Source organism: Pyrus communis, chromosome 4 (genome assembly GCF_041283825.1).
Source record: "Pyrus communis isolate YQ-2024b chromosome 4, ASM4128382v1, whole genome shotgun sequence".
In the NCBI taxonomy this organism is placed as follows: Eukaryota; Viridiplantae; Streptophyta; class Magnoliopsida; order Rosales; family Rosaceae; genus Pyrus; species Pyrus communis.
In genome coordinates this window covers 21,767,665-21,786,171 of record NC_142568.1, presented here as the reverse complement: position 1 = coordinate 21,786,171, position 18,507 = coordinate 21,767,665, and the positions used below count along the sequence as shown (strand labels likewise).

Below are 18,507 nucleotides of genomic sequence, written 5' to 3'. Positions count from 1 at the left end.
GCGACAAGTAGCACTCAAAATATGTCCAAAAACCTTATTTTAATATGGTAGTTTAATTTAATTATAATAATAAATTATGTTTGACCTATGACTTTTTGGCCTCTTGGTTGGAGATGGTTTTTTTTGTCAAATGACTATGTTTAGCCTATTGCCCTTTGGCCCCCTCGGTTGGAGATGGTAAAAAATATGGTATAACATTGTTCATTAAAATATAATTTATTACATAGTTATAGGGCTAAAGGGAGCCATTTGCCCTTCATTTTATTGGAGATGATCTTAGCCCCACAATGGATTAATAATGATATATTTAAATTCACCTTTGGCGAGAACCAAACCTAACCTAACACCTCTCACTTACAAGCGAAGATGAATACTACACCATAGTACCAAGTGACATTTTGTTTTTTAAGTTAGTAGAAGATCCAATGTTTGTATAAGTGTGTCAAACTGTTTATTTATTTATTTTCTTTTCGTTTAGGGGTCCCTCACTTGTTTTTTGTATTTAATTTTTTTTTTAAAGGGAGATAACGGGTGGCAAGCCACGGTTGAGACGAAGATTATGAGAAATATTTGAATGGGCTTATGAGAAAGATTACATCATTTTATACAAATGATATATTTACACACTATCAGACTGAAAGAATAAATGCTTCTGGGAGTCTTCTCGGCTTCCGGAAGAGGTAAATAACCGCAGCTTGCCACCAGTTGTCCTTTATTTTTTTAAATAAAAAAAAAGAATAAATTAGTTACGAACTCGTCACTTTATTTATTACTTACGTTATTGCTAAGACCTCGTAAAAATACCAGATCCTCTCATATTTTGGTGCATAATACTTGCATTTTTTTATGAGTTTGTTGTTCTACTTATAAGTAATGTATCTTTAAAGTTGAAAATTCGTAATCAGAATTATTGGATTTCTTAATTAAAATATTTGTACTTATGAAAAATCATTCGGATTAGAGATCGTTTAGTTATACAAATATGTAAAATAAATCAATGATATAGACACCAAGTAATATATTTACGATGAACCGTTGGTTTATTTAATATATTTAAATGAATAAATAATCTCTTATTCAAATGGTTTTTTGTAGGGTGATTGTTGAAGCGGAAAATCTCGTCTTCTTCAACAACAATATGGTAGCCTTGTTGAAAAGCTACAAACACCATCTTCAATGGTCATAATAAGAGCGAGAAAACCTGAAACAAAACACTCTAACGCTCAAGTTAATCTTTGTCAAAATAATGCAGCACATTATAAAGCAATTTCTTACTTCTATTTCTATTTCTTCATGTATTCTAGTGGAATTATTGGTGTTTTATAGGCATTTAAATCTTGGGCTCCAAGTTCCACTTTCTTCCTATTCCTTCATGTTTCACATTCCATGGAAGTGTTTGATAATTTAGGATGAATGGGAAATGACTAATTGCTTGAGCCTTAATTTTTGCACCCACATTTCAAATAAAGATTAAGAAATTGACGTCTTCGATTATAAATTTCTACAATGAAGATACGTTATTTACAGCGGGAGAATAAGCTTGTCCCCAAAAGAGAAATGCAAGTATTTCATTTTGGTCTTCTTTGACCTCAAGTAGTTCCATTTAGCATAAGAATTAAGCCTAAGTTGACAGTGAGCAGTGCCTTGTTAATATTTTTGTTATTGTAAATTGAAATATTGGGAGGGTTGATTATTTACTCTTTTTTGGAAAATAAATTTAATTAGAAAAAAAAAAGGGAAAGCAACCACACCAATACAATAAAAATTTGTGTGTTGTTTAGCCTTTATAGGTATGTATGTATCTCAACATAAAACATTAAAAAGTTAACACCAATAACAAAATAAAGAAATTCACTTCTTTAAACACATGACACTAAAATATAAAACATAAAAAAGTTGATAGCCAGAATATTCTCAATAACACCCCTCAATCTCCGAGGCGTCTTGTACTTGTAAGGATTATTTGTAATATCAAATGGTACTTTGATTCTTATTTTTTAGAATGAATTTGTGATTCAATTTTTTTTGTACACTCTAAGACAATCAATCATGTCAATAAATGAGACAAATGAATTGATTAAATTTTTAGTTTTCTCAATGCAATCTGTAACACGCCGTGCACAAGCTAAAAGTAGTAGAAAGTCATTATTAGGCAAGGACCTAAGATTTCAAAGTCGATTGAGATAGATTTACTTTGTATACATTGTTGATGATTAGGGCTTAGAAGATCTTAGTGGTTAGGGTTGGACCGATTATTTTCAATTGTTGGAGCTCTTAGAACTTAGACTATTCTACTTGCTAATTTTGAACATAAAAAATTAAAAATTCTCATTTAGGCTAGCCGATAAGAGCATCTCCAAAAGAGATGTCAAAATGTCCATATAAGTTATAACAGTAAAAAATGACAGCCACTAATTGTTTCCAAGCAAAACAAAATGTCAAATCCTATGTAGCATGACATAAAATGACAACAAAGAGGTTGCACTTCAAATATTTTTTAATTAATTATTAATGTCTTTTATTAATTTTTAATAGTTTAGTCATTTATTATAATAAATGTTATTGTTGAACGGTGCAATCTGTTTGTATGACGTGTCTTTCTTTTTTTCAAATACACGATTCCTTTCAATTTAATCAATGCATGCCTCTTTCCGTTTGTATACTGCCTCTTTCTGTTTAATCAACAATATTCCTTTCAATTTAACATACGGTGCTTTCAAAACTTCATACAGTGAACTATTTTGTTGGGTTTTTGTCAAAATGAATTATTAGGAATTTTTATCATGAATTATTTCTATATGTAAAATTTTTGTTGGGTTTCAATGCAATTAATATGATTTTTTTATCATGAATTATTTATATATGTAAGATTTAAAATATAAAACATAAATTAAGAAAAGAAAATAATGTAATAAAATAATAGTTTAATTTGATATAGCGGGTGAAGAGTGAAACATTAAAATATGTCGAAGTGCTACATAGGCTGTCAAATTTAAATTTGATATTTAAAATTTGACATCTCATTTAAAGATGGTCTAAGCCTCCGGATAAGTATGTGTTTGTCTCTTATCTCATTTTTATGGACAATAAATAAGATGTAAACAATTCGCACCCTATGTATGAAGAATACGGGATCAACTGCATGACCATCCCCATAGCTACCACCACAACCGCATATGTGCTACGAATCCACCACCATATTTCCAAATCTCACTTCCATCGTTGTCACCATCACATTGTCACTTACGTCATTTAGTGACGAATTCAAAATTCAAATATTGGGGGTCTCAAGTTTAAAAGGTCTAAGCATTTTTAATTAAAAAAGAGTTTATTTATTGAGATATTTCGTCGAACATTGATGAGTTTGTTGTCGTTTGGCTAATCACGTTGCATATATGTCAATAGAGATCAACTTATGTCAAAGCAATATGATGAGGTTATCAAGAGAATTCGTCAAGTTCTCTCAACGCAACTTGTCGAGTGTTGTAGAGATATACTCGAAATACATTCCCATGTACATTTTTCAAACACCAAATAGTCCTAAGATCACCTTAGTTCCAAAATGTATCCGCCATTGACGACACCACCACCACTATTAGCACATTTGTCACCTACCACCTTTCAATATACATTAAACAGAAAGTCCGAGTTCAAATAGAATTTTCCTAAAAACAAAATTTGAGTAGTGCGATCCCAACCAAATTAGACCCACAAAAGAAAGACTTTGACATCACACGATGAAAGACTTTTGAGGTCCCACGATGCGGATGTCAAAGACTCAAACGCCCACGTCCCATAAAGCAATTGACTTCCTTCACTCCGACTTCTCAAAATTCCCAAAAACGTCCTTCATCTCGAGAAATTTTTTATTATGATAAGAATACGGATTGTGTTTTTATCTAATTTGTGAAGAATTTATTTTGTTAAGTTATTAACTTTTTAATATATATATTATATTATTTGTATAATGATACGTAATGTACTATTTTGTGTGGCGGTTAGATTAAAAAATCTCTCATCCTCTCTTTTAAATATTTAATTCAATTAAATAAAACTCCCCACAAATCCACAAATAATACGTTGCTCTCTCTCTCTCTCTTACAAGAAAACGCACGAAGCATAGACCCGTACCCGTTTGAGAGAAAACAGAGAAACAATGGCTATGGCTCGGGCGAGCTCGGGGCTCCAATACCCCCAGAGGTTTTACGCGGCGGCCTCCTACGCCGGCTTCGACGGATCTCCTCGCTCCGCCTCCAAAGCCGTTCGCGCCAAGTTCAGCTCCGAGTCCGCTCTCATACTCTACGCCTTGTATCAGCAGGTACCTCCCTCTACTTCCTCCTCCGATCCCGTTCCTCTCACATTTCTGAAAATTCGATCTCAATCCCTATCTTTCTAATACTCGATCGCATTGCTCGTGCAAATTCCAACTGCGCGGTTGATGTGCTTCTTACTCCGCGGCAACTTTTTGCGTTTTCGATAATTACTGATTTTCAATCTCATTTCTGACAATTTTTGCTCGGGTTTGTTGCCATGGAGTGGTTGATTTGCGTTCTGATGTGGTTTTGATTGGTGATGTGGTTTTGGATTTCGATTGTTCAGTAGAGTGTTTGATTTCTGCGTTGTTTATTTCGCGTTTAGTTTCTGCAATGATGTTGTGTGTGTTAGATCTGGAATATCGAAATCCAGATTTGTATATTTTAGATGTTGATCTAATACTTGGATTACACTCTCCTTATCCATGCAATTGTGTATGTATCTATGTGTAATTATGGATGCATGTATGTGAGTTATGTCAATGTAATGTGTTATTGTATGCATTCAATTGGTTGTACAATTGCAATGGCAGGCTATCGTAGGGCCTTGTAATGCACCGGAACCTAGCGCTTGGAATGCTGTTGAGAAAAGCAAATGGAGCAGGTACGCTTCCAGTTACCACTTTCGTATTCTCATTTTAAGATGATATTCATGTGTCCGGATGTGTGTACGATATATACTGAATCTGGACCGATTAGAATTTTTTCATAGTTTCATTAGTTTGGTTCAGTAGTTGCTGTTTTGATGGTTGAACTTACGTACCAGTGAATAACAAGGTCTGACTATAAGTATGGAGCACTGGGAGGATGTGGATTGGGTGTATCAGTATAAAAGATTAGATGTCGAACCCCGCAAGTTATCTGTGGAATTTTTGGGCCTATGACTGCTAGATTAGAGAGAAATGTAAGCTAATTATGACCGATAGGATTAGGTTCACTGAAATGAAACCATCTTTGAAAATATTGACGGAAAATCTCTCTATATTGTTGCATTTCATTTAAATCTATCCTTTATGAACCTCGCCTATGATACAATCCTATACAAAGCTTTGGGTAAAGGATTGCAACTGTGTTATACCACAGCTGCACGTTGTGTTTTATATCTGCAATATTATGCATGTAATCGTACTGTATTGAGTTTGTTTTTAATGGTATTTCGCAATACAATTTCCAGCTGGAAGAAGCTTGCAGACATGGCTTCCACTGAAGCAATGCGTCTTTTTGTGAAAATATTAGAGGTATGCGCAATAAGATTTTCAGGTCTATGTTTTCGTCGTGTGGCCGAAAGCTTCACTAATATATCTTGATTTGCATTATTTTTTTGGGTAGGAGGAAGACCCAGGTTGGTATTCAAGAGCATCAAACTTTGTTTCAGAGCCTGTGGTAGATGTACAAATGAATGTGAGTATGGAAGTTGTTTCTATGATATTCTATTTTCTTTCTTGTCAATTGCCAATTGATCATAAACTAGAAGAACTTGCTTAATCTGCAAATCTCTTAGAGATTTCAAGGGTTGCTTGTCTTCTTGGCTAATCCATGATTATTTTCCCATATGGTGAACATGCGACTCTTCTTTGGTCTTTTGTACTTAGAGTTTCTCTGTGTTTTTGTTATTTTTGGTTGGTTATAGCAAAATTCAAGTATTCAGCCACTTGTCGAGAATGGTAACTCTTTTCCCGAGACCAAGACAATCTCCACTGAAAACGGGAGCATAGTGGAAGCTCAGGATAAAGATGTTGTCTCTGAAGGCTTTGGATCAGTTGTTGTCTATGATCAATGGACTGCACCTCCAGTATCTGGCCTTCGCCCAAAATCCCGATATGAGGTATTTGGATATCTGTATCTTTATTTTCTTCATCTTCTCTGCCTTCTTCTTTTTGAGCACAGTGTTCTCACATTTTCAGCATGGAGCAGCGGTTATTCAAGACAAGATGTACATCTATGGTGGAAATCACAATGGTCGTTACCTAAATGATCTCTATGTAAGCAACATATTTGCATGTATACACTGTACAAATTCACAAATCATAAGTATTCTACATTGGACGGTTGGCCAAGTCTTACTTGGTGTAACTTTTGTGTTTTTGTTTTATAGATCCTTTTTCTTGTTCTTGCTAATTGGAAGTACAATACAGGTCTTGGACTTGAGGAGTTGGAGTTGGTCAAAGATCGAGGCCAAATCTGTGGCTGAGTCAGTTGAGGCACCCTCACCGGTAACAGTAACCCCATGCGCGGGTCATTCGTTGGTTAGTAGTGCCCCTTAGTTAATACATGAGTATCCATCTCTTTTTGCCAACTTTTATTGTCACAATTATGAATAGCCACAGTAATGTGCAATCATTTCTCTGTTTCTGTAGATACCTTGGGAGAATAAACTTATTTCAATTGCTGGACATACAAAGGATCCAACTGATTCTATTCAGGGTATGAACTAATAATTAATATTGTTATGTCCCTTCGTTTTCTGATGATATCAGACCTTGGGTGATATCTCAGTCTTTCTGCTTTAACCATTGCTCAAGAGAACCTCCGTCTGCATTCCAGTTAAATCTTTTCAGGACTGGTCCATTTAAGTATTAAATTTGTGCTTTCAAAGTAGTAAGACAAACTCATTTCACGTTCATGCAGCCATATTATTTTGCCATATTTTCTTTGCCTTGGTTCAATTACTGCTTTCTTATGCTTTTCCCCCCTGTATTGGCTCGACAGTGAAGGCATTTGATCTACAAACTTGCTCGTGGTCATTGTTAAAGACTTATGGGAAACCGCCGGTATTTATTTATTTGCTCTACTGTTCATATTTGTGAAAATCTGAGTGTAAGCACAAGAGTGGGGTTGGAATTATGGGAATCATGGTCCTTTCCCATTCATGTTTTACAGGCATCGCGTGGAGGTCAATCCGTGTCTCTTGTTGGAGGTAACTTGGTTATTTTCGGGGGACAAGATGCAAAAAGATCTCTCTTGAATGACCTGCATATTCTTGACCTAGAAACAATGACGTGGGATGAGATTGATGCTGTGTAAGATTTATCTTGAAACTTCAAAACCATTAGTAGCATGTTGTTTTTCTCTTTTGATGGTGACTCACATATTAGCAAATTTTGTTAAAGGATGTATACTGCTGTATGTGAAAAAGGCATTTTTCTGCATTAATGATAATGATAAATGTTGCCACATATTTCTATAAGGGCTTGGAATGGGATAGACTAGAAAATATATGTTCAAGACATGCTTGTTCTTTGATCAACTTTTGAGGTTAATATATTTCAATCTTTCACAGAGGGGTGCCTCCTTCTCCAAGGTCTGATCATGCTGCTGCGGTCCATGCCGACCGCTATCTTCTTATATTTGGTGGTGGTTCTCATGCCACTTGTTACAATGATCTCCATGTCCTTGATTTGCAAAATGTGAGACAAATAGTCAATTCTGAAATTTCTTTACATGCTTAATAAAACTATCACTCACTCATATATTTGGACTGTATAGATGGAGTGGTCAAGACCCACACAACAAGGTGAAATACCAACTCCACGGGCTGGACATGCAGGTGTAACTGTTGGAGAGAATTGGTTCATAGTTGGTGGTGGTGACAACAAGAGTGGTATGTATGCTATATTTTTTTGGCATCTGGTTGGTTTATGCTATAATATTTGCATCTGGTTGGTTTTGGAATTCATAAAACTTCTGGTTGATCTACTTTTTAACCGGAATCCACTTTACGCTACGCAGTTAGTTATTGATCTCTTCATTTTTCATTTTTGCAGGCGTTTCAGAAACTGTTGTCCTAAATATGTCCACGCTTGTTTGGTCTGTTGTAACTACTGTTGAAGGGCGCATTCCTGTTGCTAGTGAGGTATTCGATTCTTGGGAACTCTGTATATTTAACCTAGCTTGAATGGCTTTGAGCTACATTCCTTAGTACCACATTAATTATGAATCATGATAAGATCTTTGCATTCATGATCGATTGGTACCATGTAAAAGTTGAGATTATTCACTGCCAGCAGTAATGTAGTGGAATGACAATCTAATTGTTTCCATTTTCAGGGACTAAGTCTGGTCGTAGGTTCTTACAATGGTGAAGATGTCCTCGTATCATTTGGAGGATACAATGGGCGTTACAACAATGAGGTAAGGATGAGCTTCCATGGTCTTCTAGTGTATGCTGCTCCTGTTCTATTGTCATGTTAAATTTGCTTCTCCTTGTTAGGTTAACGTTCTTAAACCAAGCCACAAGTCAACCTTGCAATCGAAGATGACGGAAACTCCTGTTCCAGACAGTGTTTCTGCTGTGCATAATCAAAGTGCTACCAGAGATGTGGAGTCTGAAACAGGGCAAGAAGGAAAAGTCAGGGAAATTGAAATGGACAATGTTGACTCAGATGCCATGGTACGTGATGTTGAAAATTATGTGGAGATTTGGCCACAATGTTGCGTTTTACTTATTATTGTACTCAAACATCTGAACTCTTATGCAGAAATCAAGAGGCAAGGGTACCAATGAACATCTTATAGCGACCCTCAAAGCAGAGAAAGAAGAATTAGAATCATCACTCAGCAAGGAGAAAGCGCAAACTCTCCAATTAAAGCAAGATTTAGCAGAAGCAGAGACTCGCAACACTGACCTGTACAAGGTACTTTATGTTCACAAAGAAATTATGATTGCGCATTTTCAAGGGCACACATAATTCTTGCACAATTCTCTTGACGCTGGGGATTGGATGGAGATTTTTTTATTGTCCACTATTGGTTTTGATTATCTGATTTTTCAAGAGCACATGGAATTCTTGTATGTTTTCCATCCTATGAGTTTCCATTGATTTTCTCATACTGATTTTGTAGGAGCTTCAATCGGTACGTGGTCAACTAGGATCTGAGCAGTCAAGATGTTTCAAACTTGAGGTATGTTATCATGTACTGAGTTTACCTTTTGCCTCGCAAATGTGGACAACTATAACTTGATTCTCGGTTCATCAAGATGTTTGCGTCGCCAAACAAGATATGTTGCACTTCCGGTTCAAATTTTCTGCTAATTACTCTTTGAACATGCAGGTTGAACTTGCAGAACTACGACAGAAGCTCCAAACAATGGACACATTGCAGAAGGAACTCGAACTCCTCCAGCGACAAAAAGCTGCATCCGAACAAGCAGCACTAAATGCTAAAAAGCAGAGCTCAGGTGGCGTCTGGGGCTGGCTTGCCGGAACCCCTTCCAATGAAAAAGCTGATGACGCCTAAATAGATTTCGAAACCAATTGGCAGTAGGGATTGTTACTCGTAAGATTCGTTTCTCATTAACTTTTCTTTTAATACCATTCGACATGATTTTGTTTTACTCAACCAAAGTTCTTTCCTGGGATAGAAGAAATAAAGATAATACGAGGTTCTTATCGGCGAGAGAGGGCGGGAATCCCCTTCGGGGTTTTTGCGTGAATACATACATGTACTGCAATTTCAGCTATGTAGTTTTCATGTCTGTGAGTGCTCATGTTATTCTTTTGGGTCACAACTTTTTGTTGTAGTTTGTATTTAAAGTGAATATATCAAGTGGAGATGTAGATCTCATTTGTTTATAATTTGTTGTCTAATGGAAGTATATTTGAGTGACCCTTCACATCTTTCTTCCCTTTGAGGCCCGAGTTATTTTGTGTTCAATGTAATTATTAATTTTCATTATATGAGTCATACACTACAAAAAATTTATTAAAGAAAGGGACCAGCTGGTGGCGCAAAGCCACGTCAATCCACTCTTCTGAGGCTGGGCAGACTCACGTAGACATTTTAGCATTCTTGGTCGTCATCGTGTGATTCATCAGCTTCACGAATCAAACTTAAGACTAGCTGTGTGAAATGAAAATGTAGATCTATATTATTTGTTGAAAAATTTACAATACACTACCACTTATAGCCTTTAGATCCAATCCAGTGGATTGAATTTAAGGGCTCTAAGGAGGTTCCGAAGCATTGTTGCCTCACCCTTTCTTCATTTGTTTAAAGCTCACATGTTAATGGAGGTCAGAGGGCACACCTAATTTGTTGCCTACACATTACATGGTTTCAAATTTCACTCAACTCATGTTTTTTTCATTCGACTGAGTTTTCAAATTGACAATTTCAGATTAATCTAACCTCTCAATATTTTTTATGTGATTTACCAAGAAAGAAAAGTAAAATATTTGCGAGAAACATTAGTAGATGAGTAACACAAAAATGATTATGGACACACTCTAGATTCCATCTGTCACTAAACAAGAGAAATTTGTATTCGTTTATTTTTTTACATAAAAAAACATTGGGATGTGACACTAAATTCAAAAAGATTGTGATTGCCATTTTGATAAAATAATTTCGAAGTTAAGTCAGTAAATTAAGACAGTATTTTTTGTTAATTTGCATGTAAGTTTAAATTCCTTTTCCATTGATCACAATTTGACGTCATATTTATTAGAAAGAATAATTTTGACGGAATTCTAATGATAATATTTTGATGGAGAAAAAAAGTATGAAAGTTAAAAATGACGGTTAAAAAGTGAAAATTGGTCAAATAAATACAAAAGAGAAACTTTATATATTGACGTGGCAGCATCCTTTTCCTTGTATATTATCTCCACGAGAGTGGAGTGAACCAAACTATTATTATTTCATTTCTCCAAACCCTGATAAAATCACAATTTTCCCCTAAATGTTCTTACCATCCAAACACCCTCTCCCTCTCTCTCTAGGGTTTTATCTGTATCCCTCAAAATCCCACACTTTCTCGCGTTTTCCCGGAAAATTTCGCACTATCAAATCCTCATCATGAGTTGTTAGAAAGCTATGCCGCCTCATTGGGACCCGCCTACTGTGTTCGTCTAGAGCTGCTCAAGGATTTGAATTGCAGCCGGTTCGAAGGTCTCTGTGATGAACAACGAAATCGGATTGGACGGGAAATCGGATGCCACTGAAGAGGCCGTGGAAGCTAGAGCTAGGGTTTCGCCAATGGAGCTCGATTCGGGGAGTGAGGCTGGCGGAAGATCTGAGGAGGATGGGGCTAGGGTTAGTACGGAGGGTGAAGGTGGAAATGTGGATAAAGTGATGGAATCGAAGGGTTCTGGAATTCAGGCGGATAGAACTAGGGTGGAGATTTCATTCAATGATGATGAAGACGATGTTTTCGACATTTCGCGGGTCGAAATTGAGGACGATTCTGATAAATCTGAGGCTCACAATGGTGAGCACCCGTCTTTGTTGTCTGAGTTTGATGAGTTTGTAGCTAACGAGAAGAGTGGAATGGCTCTCGGGACGAAGAGGGCGCTGAGCTACGGGTTCGAAGTGGGTGACATGGTGTGGGGGAAGGTAAAATCTCATCCGTGGTGGCCGGGACACATATTTAACGAGGAGTTGGCAACGTCTCAGGTGCGGCGGACACGGAGGGAGGGTCACGTCTTGGTTGCTTTCTTTGGTGATAATAGTTACGGATGGTTCGACCCGGCTGAACTCATACCATTTGATCCCCACTACGCTGAGAAATCTCGGCAGACGAATCACAGGGGTTTTCTGAAGGCTGTGGAGGAGGCTGTCGATGAGGCGAATCGTAGGTGTGAACTTGGTCTGGTTTGCAAATGTAGGAATGCCTATAATTTTCGGAAGACAAGTGTGCAAGGGTACTTTGTTGTTGATGTGCCGGATTATGAGCCAGGAGCAGTGTATTCGGAGAATCAGATAAGGAAGGCGAGGGATAGTTTTAAGCCGATTGAGATGCTGTCTTTTGTAAAGCAGTTGGCTTTGTCAACACACTGTGATGATCAGAAGAGCCTCAGCTTTAATAAGAGCAAGGCTACTGCTTTTTCTTTTCGCAAGGCTGTTTTTGAAGAGTATGATGAAACGTACGCTCAGGCATTTGGTGCACATCCAGGACGCCCTTCTCGTAGTCTAGTTCCAGCTCCAACTCGAGGTATATTAACAATTCTCCTCACCGTTGGTAATAATGTTATAAATTTTGGACCTTCATGCTGTTACTTGTGTCTGTGCTAGTCCAAGGAATGCCAGAGGAGGGTGCGATTACATTGCAGCAAAAAATTTCAATAAATAGGTTTAGTAATTTGGATTGTAGATGTTGAACTCAAAATTATCAGTTACCTTAATCTCCATTCGTATTTGTAGCTATAACTTGTAATGCGCATATCAGTTTATGGTGATGTGTTAAGATTTGTTCTTCACAGGAAGTGCCGTTGTAGTGGTATTTAAGTGAAGCATGGGGTCTAAACCCAAATTATTTGTTTTGTTAATTGGTATTTGTGAGATGATTTATCTTAAACCTTAAATTTGGTTTGACCCATAACATTGTGCAAATACGGAAAAAATGTTTACAAAATCCCTCAATGTTTTGCCTGAATTTACATTACCATTTGCGCTAGTGTATCATTGAGTAGTAAAATTTACAAGTTCGTTGAACCTTCTCCCCCTTTTTTTTTGTTTTAGTTTCTACAAAAGCAAAATTAGATGTTTCCCATCTGTATGCAAGTTGAATTCACTGAACATGCTTTTCTAATTGGATTGTTTCCTTAACCAGCTGCTTTGAGTGGTCCTTTGGTGATTGCTGAGGTTCTGGGAGGGCAGAAGAGTGCCACAAAACCGATGAAAGTCAAGGACCATTCAAAGAGAGACAAATACCTATTTAAGCGGAGAGATGAACCTGGGAACTCGAAAACCCATCAAACTAGCCAGGGCCAAGCTAGTTCCTCAGCCCCATCTGCCATCTTGGAGGGGTCAATAGCAGTAGAAGATGAGAATTATATGTTACAAAAGAGGGCTCCAGATGTATCTGGAAAAGAAGCTGCAATCATTGATCAGGCAACAAATAGCTCTCTCATCCCCCAAGATGTTACCGTTGATGCAAGGCCATCTCTTGCAAAGGGAAAGGGGGCTCTACAGGAAGTGAAAGAGGGAGATGGAGATGTAGGTCCTACAGCCACAGGATATGTAGATTTATTGGGGGATGGGACCAAGCAACGTACAATAGATGGTACATCACAACCTTTAAAGCAGGAAGGTGAGGGTGTATTAGAGTTTAAATATGAAGAGAGTGAAAAATTGTCTGGATCATATGAAAAATTTCAACAACCATTGAGTTCTTTGAAAAAAGTGGAAGTAGGCTATGAACGTGGTGTTGGAGATCCTTTGCCAATTGAGGCAAAGAGTTTAGGTGGGAAGAAAGCAGCTGGTGGAGTGAAAAAACCGAAGGTTCTTAAACGGACTGCAGAGGACTTGAACATTGATGACTGTATGATGGGGGATAAAAAGAAAAAGAAAAGGAAGAAACAGTTAGATGCGGAAGCTAGCATCAGAAATCAACAGAAGCCTTTGATTTCTGGAAAGGTACTGCCCTCAGGGAGTAAAGCGGCAGGAAATGCCAATCATGTAGGTTTGGCTGCAAGAGAGGATACCCAGGTTGAACATAAGAAGGATGTCACTGCCAGTAATAACTTGTCTGAATCTGGTGGAAAATTACCGTTTCGTGGCTTGGAAAATGTGCAGCTTGATCTACCACAACTGGTAAGCGATTTGCAAGCCCTTGCCCTTGATCCTTTTCACGGTATTGAGACAAACAGCCCTGCAACTGTTCAGCAGTTCTTTCTGCACTTCAGGTCCCTTGTCTACCAGAAAAGTTTGGTTCTGTCACCACCCTCAGAGATTGAACCTGTTGAAGTTCGCTATTCTAAATCTTCATCTGGTGTGAAAGCCCCTGATATATCTCCTACTGAGCAAGTTAGAGATTTATCGTCCTCAAAGGCAGCAAAACCCGTGTTCAGATCCGACGATCCTACCATAGCTGGGCGGAAACGTGCTCCATCTGACCGTCAAGGAGATCTTGCAGCTAAGAGGTACAAGAAAATTACTGATATAAGAACATTGGCTGCAGAAAAGAAGGCTATTCAGAGACCTCCTATAGACTCCAAGCGTATAGAGGCGAAAGAATCAGCAACACCGGTTCTGCGGAAGTCACTCAAGCCAGGTTTTGCAAAGAAAACGGACCCTGCATCAAAGGCAGTTGAGCCTACAATGCTGGTGTTGAAGTTCCCTCCCAAAATCTCTCTCCCATCACCTGCAGAACTGAAGGCAAAGTTTGCCCGATTTGGGCCTATGGATCAGTCCGGTCTCCGTGTCTTTTGGAAGTCCTCGACATGCCGGGTTGTCTTTCTGTACAAATCTGATGCACAAGCAGCATTTAAGTTTGCTACTGCAAACAGCTCTCTTTTCGGCAACTTTAGTGTGAGGTGTCAAATTCGAGAAGTGGGCGGTCCTGAAGCTCCAGAGTTAGGCAAGGGTGACAATCCCAGGGAGACGCCACGGGCCAAGGATCCATCGGTTATGCAATCACCAGCATTGGCCTCGGCACTCAGACAGCAGCAGCAGCAGCAGGCTCAACAGAGTGGAGTGCAGCTGAAGTCGATTCTGAAGAAGTATTCAGGCGAGGAGTCGGCAGGAGGGCAGGTAACCGGTGGGAATGGAAATAGTAAAGGGACTGCACGTGTAAAATTCATGTTGGGTGGGGAAGAAACTAGTAGGACTACTACTTCTGATCAATTCATGATGCCTGGTAATAGAAATAACAACTTCAACAAGAACAACAGTGCTAGTTTTGTGGACGTCGACGGTGCACCGTCTTCTACTACTTCCACTGCTACGGATTTTAATACAACTAGGAACTTTCAAAAGGTCAATCCTCCTCCAACTTTTTCATCACCATTGCCTCCTCTCCTCCCTAATCCTCCCGGCCCACCTCCACAATATGCCAAACCCCCACCCCATAGCAATTTTCCGCAGCATTCCGAAATGGCACCACCCAGAAATACTAGTCACAATCTTAACGCACCACCCACAAGCACGGTCGATATTTCGCAGCAGATGCTTAGCTTGTTGACTAGGTGCAGCGACGTTGTATCCAACGTGAAGGGCTTGCTCGGCTATGTGCCTTACCATCCTCTCTGATGAAGCCGCCTCGAAAATTTATTACGCCATAAAGCTTCGTCATCAACAAGATTCGAACACAGCATTTCACGGCTCAAAAGCTTTGCTTGCTTCCGAGTTTTAAGGACATGTGGACGTGGGGCGAAAGTTGTTAAGAGGGAGAGATGCCAAACCAAAGAGAGTTGTAGACTCGGCGTAAGCTTTACGTGTAGTAGTTTTTACAAGTTGGATGCTCTATTGTACTGATGATATTAGTAGTGCCGTCTTGTTTGCATTTTTTTATTTTGTTTTTATTTTTGTTAGGGTGGGTTTGACTTTTGGCCCGTTAACCTGAATACGGCACGACGGGAGAGCTTTGTGTCCGAATGTCGTATAAGGCATTCGGAGACCTTTCCTTTTGGACATAACTCCTCGTCAACGTTTATAATGGGGCGGAGAAAAGTAGGAAATTGACGAGGACATAGTGGATGGGATGCGATTCATATTGGAAGACTCTTAGATGTTACCCATTGATGGAAACAATGATTGGTAAGGTGGATTTTATGTGCTATGTTGATGGTTATGCAATTTTTTATCATACATTTTCGTACAGAGGATGAAGATTCAAATTTGAGACATCAAAAGTACAAAAATGTATACTTGTAATCGATTGAGTTACAAGCTGCTTGTATATTGTTTTATTATTTCTCTTCTCTTGCACTCTTTTATTGATTAAATAAATTAAATAAAAATACACAAATAGAAACAAGATTGCAAAAAAAGAAAACGAAAGTATCAATTTGGATTTACTTTTAATGCTTGGAAATTGAATGGTCCAAGTTGCAAAGATTTTATTTTTATTTTTATTTTATTTCCTTAAAAAAAGGGATAATTAGTGGTAAATCACGATTATTGATCCCTTTCGGAGCTAGAGAAGTTATGAGAAATTTCATTTGCATGTGACCACAGTTAAACATACTTATTAGCTCAGAACATCGAACCTAGACCTCTAATATTTTTTTCATTTATTAAAGGCCTGTAGTCCGCGCTCCTACCACCGGATACAGTCAAGTTGCAAAGTTGGAGATGAATAATGAGAAATGGACTAACATGACATGGGCGTGAACGGTGGAGGTGGAACCTTATCCTAAATACCACGTTACGCTGTTTGAGGTCAGAAGGCTAACCATTCAACGGCCATATTTTAATATCCTTCGGGTGACATCATCAACACAATTTATTCCTTCCTTCGTAAGCATCGACCAAAGCCACTCACTGTGGCACTCAGTCATTCCCACGTCCCATATTTTACGTGCTCTTAAGAATCGTATTTGACGAAAATCGAATCTAATATCTTTCACTTACAAGTAAAGAAAAATATCATTAAATCATAATACTAAGTGGCAGATCAAACTGTTGTTTGAAGCTCCAACTTAAACTGTTATTCTGGAAGCCGTGGTTATAAATTTGGGTTTAGTGCCTAATAGAAGCCTTGCTCGAAATTCGAGAGTTGGTAAATTAGTAACCACTCTGATTAGTTTGGTCCATGGAATGTTTAATTTAGTTAAACATAACCAACATAACCCAAAAAAAATCAGAGGCCTAGATGGTTCAGTTTAAGGAAAAATTAAACAGATAAAACAAACAAAACACATTTACAAGGACACAAAACCCGAAAATTAATTAATCAGAGCAAAGCTTAATTGTTCCTTTGTTTACAAAGCATTAGAAAAAGGATCCAAAGTGGAAGAGTAAAGAGAGAGAGAATAGTAAAGATGGGAATTTGCTGGGGTTTTCTGGGTGATCATCCAACACCACTAGGCTCTTCTGGATACAGGTATCTATCTCATCATTTTCTATTTTTCATTTTTCTTGTTTATTATTCATACAAGTAATTCGCAGGCATAATTTCTAAACGTTATTAACTATTTGAGCGATAAACTCTTCATTTTTTTCTTGTTCCTTAGTATTAACTCTTAACAAATTGTGAGTTCGCATGAAAAAGTAGAATATATATATATATATATATATATATATATATATATATATATATATGACAAATACTTAGCTCCTTGCATGTTCTTTCAAGGAGATGCCAAATGGTACGTGTAGATGCACTATGCATTTTTGGCATAAGAAATTATTCCAATTGAAGTGTATTTGCTGACTGGATTTGAAACTCGTAAGGAGTCAAATTTGACATCAACGTCAAATTTATTTTTGATTAGTTTAGCCAATAAAAGTTTTGTTTCAAACCATCTTTCTAATAAATAAGAGCTCTACGCAAATGATAAAATATATTTTATATTTTGGTTATAGAAACATAAAATTTGACATAAGACTTTCGATTGACATATCAACCATCAATTGTAATTTAACTGTTATGATTTAATATTTTCTTAAAAATATCAAATCTATAATTTATATATACGAAAACGACTGATATATATCAGTAGTTAAAAGAGAAATAACTCTTTAAATGTATTTTATATGTATAGACCCAGAACAACATCTGAATCCATTAGCATATGAGCATATTCTAAAGTTAAAAGAATTTACAATACCAAACGTGTGATTACATCAGATGGAATTCATTCATTTTTGTCCCTTCTCCCATTAAGAATTTAAGATTTGAGGCATTGTGCTGGACAAGTATCTCTTTGGATTCTCTTTGTGGGAATTCAAATGATCATTTAATTATGTTTATTTATTGTATATCGTACTGTTAGTTTTCGTTAGGTATTATTTATATTTCATTTAAAATTTAAAATTTAAAATAATTTCTAATCATACGATGTACAATGAACAAACACAAATGATTGATCCGGTAAAAAAAAGGTCCGGAGAGGATGCTATTTACATTGCGCCACGCAAAATGGCTGTTGCTTGCGCGGCTTTTACGTGTTTCCGGCCTGTCATTGTGGGACCACCGCTGGCCCACTCGCCTTAAATATCTTAATCACTAATCACCAAACATATTGACTAAACTCTCATTAATCAATTCATTAGAGAAGAGACAAAACGTAATTGGTCCTCGTCAATTGACTTCACTCCACTCCACACACCATAAACATTATCTTCTCCAATATTCACATGAATTCTTTCACTCAATTTTAATTGTTGATGTGTTTGATCAATTTGATGAGAGAACCCTTACTTGTGAACAATGCTCTATTGCATAATTTGTTGACATACGTCGGGTCAGTTATTCACGAAGTTAATGTTTTCTTTCTCACGTTCAAGTGATAAGAAATATTTATTTTTT

The 18,507-nt window shown here is 37.4% G+C and overlaps 2 protein-coding genes across 3 annotated transcripts; both read left to right on the top strand.

The window, feature by feature from the left end:
* Positions 1–3,914: 3,914 nt before the first annotated feature.
* LOC137722417 (acyl-CoA-binding domain-containing protein 4) lies at positions 3,915–9,931 on the top strand. The gene is made up of 18 exons (XM_068461412.2): positions 3,915–4,318; positions 4,847–4,917; positions 5,488–5,551; positions 5,643–5,714; positions 5,944–6,138; positions 6,218–6,295; positions 6,449–6,559; positions 6,671–6,737; positions 7,023–7,084; positions 7,194–7,333; positions 7,594–7,720; positions 7,800–7,914; positions 8,078–8,166; positions 8,361–8,444; positions 8,524–8,703; positions 8,792–8,947; positions 9,156–9,215; positions 9,366–9,931. Exons 1-18 carry the CDS (start codon positions 4,157–4,159, stop codon positions 9,549–9,551), a joined length of 2,019 nt encoding a protein of 672 aa, XP_068317513.1. The 5' UTR covers positions 3,915–4,156; the 3' UTR covers positions 9,552–9,931.
* A 978-nt stretch (positions 9,932–10,909) lies between these two features.
* On the top strand, positions 10,910–15,946 carry LOC137722701 (Tudor/PWWP/MBT superfamily protein). Of its 2 annotated transcripts, XR_015961846.1 has the most exons (3): positions 10,936–12,246; positions 12,865–15,458; positions 15,567–15,946. XR_015961846.1 is itself a non-coding variant. In XM_068461765.2 (2 exons), the coding sequence occupies exons 1-2, from the start codon at positions 11,214–11,216 to the stop codon at positions 15,282–15,284; spliced, it is 3,453 nt and encodes a 1,150-aa protein (XP_068317866.2). In that variant the 5' UTR covers positions 10,910–11,213; the 3' UTR covers positions 15,285–15,946. The 2 variants fall into 2 exon arrangements, 1 of the variants encoding a protein (XP_068317866.2); XM_068461765.2 differs by having other exon boundaries at positions 10,910–12,246; positions 12,865–15,946.
* Positions 15,947–18,507: the final 2,561 nt, after the last annotated feature.

Excerpts from the sequence above, each read along its gene's own strand:
- LOC137722701 (XM_068461765.2), top strand. The coding sequence starts at position 11,214 with ATGAACAACGAAATCGGATTGGACGGGAAATCGGATGCCACTGAAGAG. Across the intron at positions 12,247-12,864 it reads AGTTCCAGCTCCAACTCGAG|CTGCTTTGAGTGGTCCTTTG; the intron begins GTATATTAACAA and ends TTCCTTAACCAG.
- LOC137722417 (XM_068461412.2), top strand. The coding sequence starts at position 4,157 with ATGGCTATGGCTCGGGCGAGCTCGGGGCTCCAATACCCCCAGAGGTTT. Across the intron at positions 5,552-5,642 it reads TTTTTGTGAAAATATTAGAG|GAGGAAGACCCAGGTTGGTA; the intron begins GTATGCGCAATA and ends TTTTTTGGGTAG. Across the intron at positions 9,216-9,365 it reads CAAGATGTTTCAAACTTGAG|GTTGAACTTGCAGAACTACG; the intron begins GTATGTTATCAT and ends TTGAACATGCAG.